The sequence below is a fragment of the Cygnus atratus genome, chromosome 6 (genome assembly GCF_013377495.2).
Source record: "Cygnus atratus isolate AKBS03 ecotype Queensland, Australia chromosome 6, CAtr_DNAZoo_HiC_assembly, whole genome shotgun sequence".
NCBI lineage: Eukaryota > Metazoa > Chordata > Aves > Anseriformes > Anatidae > Cygnus > Cygnus atratus.
In genome coordinates this window covers 14,279,722-14,290,207 of record NC_066367.1, presented here as the reverse complement: position 1 = coordinate 14,290,207, position 10,486 = coordinate 14,279,722, and the positions used below count along the sequence as shown (strand labels likewise).

The window sequence follows — 10,486 nt, the reverse complement described above, 5'->3', positions numbered from 1 at the left end:
CTGCAGCCCTATTTCATAACCTCTTTCCCCCCTAGAAACTACATCCTCGATTCATCCCTAGCCCCCATACTAACCAAACTACCCACTATCATACTTCTTTTGTATCCACTATCCCTGTGGCCAAAATATTAAGAATTTTTTTGGATGCTGCATGTGAATTTTAAAATGTAGGATTTCCTAGCTGGGTTTGCAGGTGATGATAGCAGGAGCAGGCAGCTGGAGCTGAGAAGACGTGCATTAGTTGGATGCTCGCTACAACCAGAGGCTTTACAACAGCATTGACTCAAATAAGCAGGAGGGTGAGGTAGCCACACTGACATTCAAATTAATACTCTGAGAGTTGCTATAGAAGTGATCGTCTAAGAATACGAGTTACGATAAAGCTTGCAGGGAGTGGCAATATGTCAGTAAGCAGGTATAGTAAGAAAGAGCTTCTGAACACAGAGGTAGAGGCTCACCAGCTTTTTCAAACTATCAGTTTGGCTAATGAAAGACTAAGTGTCCTCTTGCACACTTGCACATCTGGCCTCCCTGACGTTTCATCTTTTTTTTTTTTTTTTTGGTTTTCATACTTGTCATTGGTGTGGCCTTTGGGAAAGGGGAATTGCTAAGTCCTAAAGTGTGGTTTTCAACACTTTGTAAACTGGTAAAGACAAAGGAAGTTTGAGTTATCACTAACACAAGGGTAAGATTTTGTACACAAGATCAGATTCTGTGGTGAAGAGTGGGTTGAACAACAAATCCTGCAGATGATAAATTTTGGAAAGCATAGGACTTGTTTTAGTACACTGACTCACATGATGCCAGCCACAAACCCAGCGCTTGGCTACATCATCCCACTTGCCAAGAGGTCTGGGTTATGAGGTGACAATTTGTTTTGCAACTGTTACACTGCAAAAACAAAAAGATTCTTGTGAAGTCTGGGATTTATTGTAAAACCTCCTGTCAGAAATCCCTTACCTTCATTTTCCAGAGCCTCCAGGCTATTATTTACCACATATTCTAATGCAAACTTGCAAATCTTTCACATATCATTGTAAATTTTTAGTAACGTGATGGCCCGTGGACCAAAGGAATACAGAACAAGCGTATCAGTTCCATACATCAGGGCACCACCCCTGCAGATCTTAGACATGATTCCCAGGAATAGGTTCTCTGACAAGCTCTGAATAAATGACCTGTAATAAAGACACTATCCATTCCATGTTTTTCGTAGATAAAACTGCAAGAAAGTAGGCAAGGAGAAGGAGTGGAAAGCAGAAAAACGAGGCAAGGTTAGAGCAAGCAGGGATTCTGAAGCACCAGTAAGTGGTCCCCATCCCTCAGCACTGTGTTTCCATACCACCTTGCTATGTCATGCAAATTTTAAAGAGCCTTAATGACGTGGATGTAGGTGGTGCACTACCTGGACTTTACTAAAATTTGCTTTTATTTGTAATTGGCTTCTGGGCAGGTTTTGTCTGTCAATATGCTTTATTCCCAGCCTAACAGTTACCTCTGAAAGCTACACACTTCATTCAGCCAGCCACTCATATTTCTCCACAAAATATCCCTTCCCCTCTTGGCATTCTCATTTCCCTATTTCTATCTCATCAAGAGCCCTTTGAGATTTTTTAATGCAGAAGCTGTTTCCCTAGGATGTCCAAAACCTGTAGCTCCTGTTCCCAAATTCTGTGTGTCCGCGGGAAGGGATACCCATGTTGCAGTTCTGGGATCCAGTCCCTACACAGGCAAATCAGACTGAATGTAGAGGTGTGACAAAACACCTTCAGAAGCCTTCACCCATGATCCCAAGCCACATCTTGATTGCTGAAACATTCTCTTCTCAGGCCTTGACAAACCTTGGCTCACTGCTAAGTATTCAAAATGTTACTGCGAATCTGTCACTTTGAATGGCTTGTCATTCTCTTTGTGTCTGTCCACTGGCTTTCTCCTTCTGCTATATTACTAAGTTTTCTTTCTATGTTTCATTTCATTTCATTTCATTTCATTTCATTTCATTTGCAGTCTATTCCATTCTAACTATCAGCTCTCATTCACTCTTCAGAAATGGCCTCCAGACTTAACTGGTGAGCAAAGCTGATCTTCATTACCCACTTGTCATTAATTCAAAGAAATGTGCTCCATGCCATCCTTGGATTTGAAAAGAATTCCCCACTGTGAGTTTAGGAGAATGCCTTTCCTTGTCAGGTCTCCTATCTTTAAAATATTTGGATTCTGTATATGTACACCGAGTTGGAGCACTATCTCCTTTATGTAAAATTGTTTCAGTGCTTTGTTTGATATATGTTGAATGGAAAGGTTTAATGGCTTTCCAGGAGTCCTGCTTTAACCTTGTGGTTTGAAATGCCATAACAATAAAAAAAAAAAAAGGGGAATATCCAGCCCTATGAAAAACAGGAAGTAGGATCTTAAAGTATATACTGCAGGTGAGTTACATGTCTCTTCTGTACCCTTTAAAAATGATTTCTTAGGCATCTTACTTTTGAGGAGAACAGTGCTCCTCACATATCTTCAACAAATCTTTATAATGATTTATTCTTGAGATCCCTGTTAAATGTAAACTTTGGTACTGTCATAACCTGAGGCTATTAGATTACAGCTATCTTTAGCTGGTTTTCCTTTTTGCAATGTTTTAAGAAACAAAGGGAAGCAGAAGTAATACCTTTCTCCGGTATTTTTCCATGTGTCCACATTTGCAGCGAATCACAGGGTATATCCAACTGCTTTACCTTCAGATGTGAGGGATTCCTTCAGCTCATTTTTGCTTACTCCTGACCACCAGGTAGTTTTTAGTGATCACTCCAGGATGAAGGTGTCTCCTTTCTTGTGTGTTCACTCCCGAGTGACCAGCCTACTAACAAGAGATTTGTGGTGCTCTGCTTTGCAAAGCTCTTTTCTTAAAGGCAAGTCCTTAAAGATCTGCCAAGACAATTCAGGGTCTGTTCAAGTTCCTCCTAAAATCTCTCCCTTGCCACAACCCACTACAGAAAACTGGAGAATAAGGAAGCTGATGTGTAAAGACCTTTTGCCTGTGTTACTTCTCAGTCCTGTTTCTTTATTTCCTCTTACTTCTACCCGTACCTTTTCCGCAGTCTCCCATCCTACCTTTTGACTGCAAGCTGCATGGGGCAAAGGGTCCTGGTTGCTAGCGCTTACTGTTCAAATACACAAATACTGTGTACCAAACCCAGGCAGACGAGATACAAAGCAGACCTTCAAGGCCAACTGAGAACTGTTAGCATGGAAAGTTGGGAGGCAATTTCTCTCTGTTAGATAACTATGAATGCCCTGAATTTCAGGAAAAAACTTGGATGTAATTAGCTTTACAGTAGAGGAAACAAAGCCTGGACTTTAAAAATGAAGTACCAATAACTGTAGCACAAATAAAAAGAACTGTCACACACCCACCCATGCCTCAAATCCTTCTGGACAGTTGACCAGCCAGCAGAAGGGCACAAGAAGTGCAACCCCATGTGCCCTGAGAGGCACTGGCAGGAGAATTCCTTAGTCAGTGCTGTCCTTGCCTCTGCTTGTCTCTGCTGAGGCTGGACTGAGGGCACAGGCTTAGGACTAGAGAGCAGCACCTGCGAATCCAGGTTAGAAGCTGACAGAAAGGCCACAGTTCTGAGAGATTTAAGAATCGGTGGTTTTGTGATGTGAGTTGTGGTTCCTTCAGGAACCAAGACCGATCCACCAAACTTGGTCATATCTAGGGCTTTACTTAGACTAACCAGGTTTTAGTCCTTTAATGGTAACGAAACAATATTTTTCCAGTCACTGTGTTATTTCCTTTTCTCTTTACCTATTGTTTTGTAGAAAAGATTTTTTCTTCAGCCATACCACCTAGAGGTCTGGATTTTTTTTTTCAAATGACAATGCACTTCAAAACCCCAATAGGTTTGCGGCAAACTAACATGGTAAAAACGTGAACTGTTTAACATAATAAGACATGATCTCACATTCTTAGTTTAACAAAATATCCTGAAACCAGATACTTATGCAAATGATAAGCTTCTCTTCTCCCCATTACACCTCAAGCAATTCACCAAGCTATTTTTTTTTAAGTTCCTGTCAGAGAAGAAGAAAACATAGGCAGCATGAGGCAACTTTTTCTCTCAAGTGTGAAAATAAATTTGTGAATAATAACATTTTGCAATGGGAATTCTGACAGTGTGTCAGCGGAAGGTGTGCCCTAACAAGTATTTGAGAAAGAAAAGCAATTCAGATCACTAAAATGTGAACGACCAATCCAAAATGACATAGAAACTTAAATGAAAAACTTAGTTATTTAACTTACTAGCAATATGACTAATCACAGTAGTGTAGTCCAGTGTATGGTGCAAATTCATGTCCTTCTCTGTGCTAAGTTCACAGAGGCCATGAGACCAGGGCTGCTGCTAAGCTGATTCCTCAGTTTAAGACTGAAGCTTAGCTCTGCAAGGCCGTCAGTCCCTTCCACTGTCCTGACTCTTTGCTGTGGAAGCACGTGTGGAGTGTAAAGGTTGCCCCTGATCTGGGGACTAAAATCACCCCTAAGAACAAAGAGAATAGAACTATAATCTAAGCATGTGCATTAAAGGAAAGATTTATCTAACACTGAGCTTTTGGACATGGCAAGTGCAGAGCTCAGGCTCTTGGAGTCAGCCTGAAGAATATCCTTCCTAAAAGACCTTCTGAATCTCAGAGTCAAGGGACAGGCTCTTCTTTGACCCAGTCCCTTGCCCTGGCCCTAGGCCAGGTGTCAGATTCCAGTTATGGGGAAAGGGTGGTAGAAGAAAAGTTCAAAAGATGAGGAAGTCAGGGTGGGAAGACACCAGACTGCACAGATAAGAAGAATCTGTAACTAGGTAAGATACATCCTTTGGCTGTAGCCCACAAAGCCTGTGTGGTATAAAGGGAAGGTGGACCAAGCCAAAGTCCAGAGACTTCATCAGCTGAAGGGTTGTTAGAACAGGAGCACAGCAGAGAGAAAAGTCCTCCCCGACCATTCTTGTGGAACTCATTTTAGGGGGGAACTCATTCAGTTATCAATACCTTGTTTCATGTCATAACTGAGCTCCAAAGGACAGGAGCAGTGAAAGACAGATCCTACTGGGAACAAGAATCCTATTTTGCTATGTCATCAGTCTGGTATCTGCATATGTTAACTCCAGATCCAAAGCTTGATTAGCAAGGAGAGAGGAGACTGTGGAAAATCTCTGTCCACTGGAAGGGGATGCTCTAGGCTCACCTTAGGCTGCCCCAGCCATGAAGAGACTCCACAGGGAGATATACCATGCCTTACTTAGAAGAGCAGCCATCGTTATGTGAAGCTTTTGAGGAGAAACAAGGGTAAAACATATTAAGTGGCAGATCTGAAAAGACACCATGAGAATGAAACAGCCTGGAAACAAGATGGATAATGATGGAAACACAATGATTGCCAGAGTGGTTTTGATTACTGAAGAGACAAGCACCTGGAGCTACCTATCTCTCTGGCTATATACAATGCTGTGGCTATGAGGGGCAGTGAGCACTTGGTTTTGCATGGCAATCCTTTGCAAATGTTTAGTGGCTAATTGCACCATCACTTTGCAGCCTCAATCAATTATCAGGAGATGACATTATGACTGATGAGGCTCAAATACATGATTTGTTTAACTGCATACAAAGCCCAAGACAAAGAGATACATAGGACAGGCAATTTGGTTACTGCTCTGGATATGAAAATGTCAAGCAGAACCTGGTAATTTCATGCCATAAATATCACTGTTATCCTGGCACGCGATGTTGCAGTAGCATTAATTTGATATTAAATTTATTATTAACATTGATTTAAGCTTGTCTAACCAGTAATACAATATGTCCCAGACTCATTAGTCAGATGTAGTTTTTCATTTTCCTAGAGCCATATTTTTACTTATCATCAATTCTGATTTGAATGCTGGTTGAAATCAAACTGGCTATGAATCTGTCATTACAAACAATTGTTGCATCACCTAAATATAGAAGCAGTAAATTTATTTTTATCATTATGTATTTACATGATTTCAAGATCAAATATTTATCCCGTGTCTTTGGATTGAGCAAGCTACTGTTGAAGAATGAATGCTATTATTTTTTCTAGGTCACAGTTCAAAAGTAGGTCTTTGTAATCTACTAGATCTACATGTATAAATGAAGCACCTTATAAAAGAACTTCTCAAAGTAGGAAAAAAAAAAAGAATGATGACCTTCAGGGTAACTGCATTTTTATGAAATTCTTTAGGCAATGATTCATGGATGTGACAGCCTGTCACATAAAAAAGCACAATGATTTTCAGACCTTACATGACTTTTAAAAGGCCATTGGGTGAAAACTGTTTCACTGAGATTTGAAATGAGGCAGGTTCTCTAAGCACAGATAGCAATAATCAAAGCTCCTGCAGTGTTTTTCATCTGGTGATCTCAAGGTACTTAGACAGGAAAGTCTTTAGGTAGGAAAGTACTGCACAGATGTGGAAGTCATTAGCTATAAACCTAGATAATTTTTTTCTTGGAAACACAAAAGCCTAAAGAAGCTGGGTTATGATTCAAGTCACATTGCTGATATGAAAAGTTGAAGCTGTTGCAATTGTAATCAGTATTTTGAAGGGGGCAGCAGTTTTTAAACATCAAAAGCATTAACATTAAAGGAAGCAAAGAAATTGGGGGCGGAGGGAAGTCCTCCACAAAAAGGCTAGCTTGCACTGATTCACTGTGTCACATTAGGCAGAAATACAGTTCTCTGCATGTTGTCCTAGTGGGAAATACCTGATGATTGCTAAAATTTTAATGACTATGATTGTGCAAGCAGGCAGCACCAAAAGGCCTGAATTGCTCTATTGGATGATTACCTTTCCTCCCCCAATTCTTAAAGCAGAATGGATGGCAGTTTCAGATTGAATATATATTTTCCATCTGCTGAATAGTTGTTTTTGTTCATGCTGTTTGAGGTTAACTATGCACGTACTAATCAAACCCACTACTTCCTTTCTCGTAAAACCAAAACAAAGCTTCATATTACTTTCAGGTACAGCATCTGGGATCAAAGCTATATATATACACACTGACTCTGTGTGGGTTCAAACATTTCGAAGATTCAGTATCCTGAAAGGTGTCACCTGTTTTCCAGTCCTTCTGGGAGTTCCAGTTTGTCTTAACGTCTGAAGGCATCAGACACCGTCAGTCCCTTCAGCATCTGTCCCAGCGCAGGAATGCTCTCAATATTGGTCACCGTGGGATTTCTCTGCACAGCCACTGCCGTTGCAGAAGGTGGGTAGATGAAGGAGGCAAGGTAGCCGGGGGTATCTGCATTTTCTCAGTTTCACATCTTTGTAGGACAGGGGCTGGGTACAAGAGGGAGAGGGAGATGACATGGAGCCTCTCGGCAGGACGGACTGAGAACTGAGAGGTGTCTGGAAAACCAGATGCAGACTTCAGAACAGAGGCATCTGCAGAGAGGCTGAGCAGGATTCAGAGTAGCTCGAGAAGGAAGAAATATTTTGACACACCAGGCCTTGTGAGTGAAGTTGGCAGCTGATAAGGCAGAGACAGAGGTTTGAATGGCTGGAGAGATTTTACTCCTCTCTCTCTCAAATTCTGGCACTGAAGAACTGGGGAAGATAAGCCCTGACCACAAATGGACTGATATAATATGAAATCAAATACTGTGTCCTGACAGCTTTTAAAGAAAAAAATAATTGCATTCCCATACTATAGTGGGATAGAGTACAGCAGTTGTAAAAGGTAGCCAGTGGTACACTAGTTTCCCCTTAAGATTTGTCATGATTTTTTTTCAGTATGTTTATCAGGCTTTGCTGTGCATTCCTATACTGTGGCTTAGGATATGTATGCTGCTGCTGTACAGTGGCTTGGGAATAGCTGGTGCAAAAAGATCAAAACCAAAAGAAATGCAAATACAGTTTCTATTCAGTTTTACTGTTACCCTAATGGTTCTGGTTTGGGCAACAAGTGATTGCTGAGATTTATAATATAATTTACAGTAATTAAAGCACTTCAGCATTTCTAAGTATATTAATGCTGCCCCTATGTGAATTGTGGTTGTTGTGTTTTTTTGGAAGAATTTATCCGCATTTCTAGGAGTTACCCATGGTTGACAGGGGGTGGTAGGACACTCCTCCTATTGCATGGGTTTCAAGTAAATATTACATGACTGCAGATAATTTCTTGACGGATCATTTACCATCACGTCCTTTGCTTCCTTACAGTAATGGAAGTGTCTCAGCCAGCAATGGTGCTAGCCAACAGGCAAGGAGTTGCCAGCTTGGTGTGTAAATACAAGCACATCGGGAATGCAAAGGAAATTCGAGTGACTCTGCTGAAACAGACGGGTGACCAGTTCACTGAGATTTGTGCTTCAACCTACACGACGGAGTTTAAAATGTTCAGTGTGGAAGAGGTCATTCAGTGCCGTGTTAGCCCTAGCCGAAACAATGTGACCCTCACCCTCACTGGCCTGCAAGTTAATGATACTGGTCTTTATGTCTGCAAGATGGAGCGGATGTACCCTCCACCCTATTTTATGAACAAAGGCAATGGGACACAACTCTACGTGATTGGTAAGCCAAGCAGCTTTACAGAACTGTGATACTCCCAGCTTAAGGGTGTTGCTATTATGTCTCAGAGATCTTCAAAGTTCTATTTGTAAGAAGTGTGGTTGAACACTGATTCAAGCTTTGAGAATCATGCTCTTATTCCTTTAATGTCTCCCTGTAGATACCTAAAGCAGGTGTATTCATAGGCATGCAATGTATTTAGTAATGTATGAGCATTGGACAGCATAAGCAACACCATATAGTGTATATGTTGGGTCCAGGCAGTAAGGTATGTAGGAGCTGAAACAGCAAAGCTAAGACGTGTTCTTCTGCAGATAAAGCTATTTTCCTTGGAAGTTGAGTGGGCAGGGGCTCAGAGCTCAGTCATGGTAGTATCTTGCGATAGTGCAGGTTAGAGAAAAGCAGTGTGGAGGCTAATCTTTGACTCGAGGGGATTCCTTATGTTGTGTACAGGCAGTAAGGAATGTAAGTGCAGAAACAGCAAAGAGTAAGATGTATGTTCTTCTGCATGTGTAATATGACTTGTGTGATACGATATATTTTAGATCCAGAACCGTGTCCAGACACTGCCATATATCTCTGGGTATTAGGAGCTACTGCCTCAGGATTCTTTCTTTACAGCTTCATCATCTCAGCTGTTGTCGTGGGCAAAGCGGTAAGTCCTGTCAATTCAGCCCCATCCTGCTAATAATACCCCTTTGTGTGCCAAGGAAAAGGAGAAAGAAATGAGAAGAGGGAAGAATGTTAGGAGCAAAGGCACGGGGGTGTTCTGGCTCCCTTTTACTGGTGCAATGCAGTGCTGTTACAATAATACAAAATGAGAACTTCCTGAACCTACCATTTAAACTTGTTTGTGGATCAGTTGTGTTGCCAGAGTACCAGAAAGCAGCCAGCTTCTATCAGCTGGACTGATCCTTGGCTTAGGTTTGGATGCTTAGAACAGGACGGAGTCTTGGATGCTTCTGGGATCAAAGGCAACAGACTTCAGGTGTACTCTGATTTCACATGGCCGATTCACACAAATTGCCAGGATTTGATTTTTCCTTTCCCCAATATTTATCTCGGTGCAAAGCAAATTTAAAGAGGCCTCCCCTTGTGACAGGGGGGAACTGTAATTTACAGCATTTTTAACTTCACGGCTAGGAACATCTGCATGAAAACAGAGGCATGAGAAACCTGGGTTGCCCGTTTCAGTGTGGGTCTGGCGTGCTCAGCCTGTTAGAAATAAAACTGATGCCAAAGCATAAAACCAAAAAGTACTCCTGTCCTGTATTTTTCAATCCATCCTTGTCCCTAGAAGCCAAATGAAGCAGTCAGGTGTCAACACTCCTAGGTTTGAACTGTTGCTGGACTCTGCAACAAGAGCACCTTCAAAGTGCTAACTGAATAGTAGGACTCTATCTTTTGCTAAACAGCCCCTGTAACTCTTGATTATCCCTCAAATAGTCTTAATGGATCTTCTACAAAGAGAGGTGAATAGGAAAGGTGTCCAGAATATGTTTTACTCGCTAAAGGCAGTACACCTACCACTCTTTAAAATGTGCTAGTCAGTGATTATGCTGTGATGACTTGTTCATTTTTGTGTCTTCCCATATTTTACAGATACAGAGAAGACGACGTCTCACTACTGGAGTCTATGTGAAAATGCCTTCTGAAAAGCTAGAGAAAAAAGTGATTCCATTTCACATCACTGTGAATTGAAACAGGGAGAGGGAGCCTGTTTCCTAGCTGGGATGGAGAATCTGCTAACTGACTTAAGTCAAAGAAATAAAATTTGTTATCTTATTACAAAGGTGTATGGGAAAGAGAGATAATATTCCTTGTAACTTCTACGGTTTGGAGGAGAATAAATATAGTTTATGCATTAATATTTCAAGGTTAACCCTGTTACATAAAAATGGCTACAT

At 41.2% G+C, this 10,486-nt stretch overlaps 1 protein-coding gene across 1 annotated transcript; it reads left to right on the top strand.

Annotated features, from left to right (window-relative positions):
• Positions 1 to 7,217: 7,217 nt before the first annotated feature.
• On the top strand, positions 7,218 to 10,280 carry CTLA4 (cytotoxic T-lymphocyte associated protein 4). Its single transcript, XM_035571233.1, has 4 exons — positions 7,218 to 7,275; positions 8,232 to 8,582; positions 9,125 to 9,234; positions 10,182 to 10,280. The coding sequence occupies exons 1-4, from the start codon at positions 7,218 to 7,220 to the stop codon at positions 10,278 to 10,280; spliced, it is 618 nt and encodes a 205-aa protein (XP_035427126.1).
• The last annotated feature ends 206 nt before the right edge of the window (positions 10,281 to 10,486 follow it).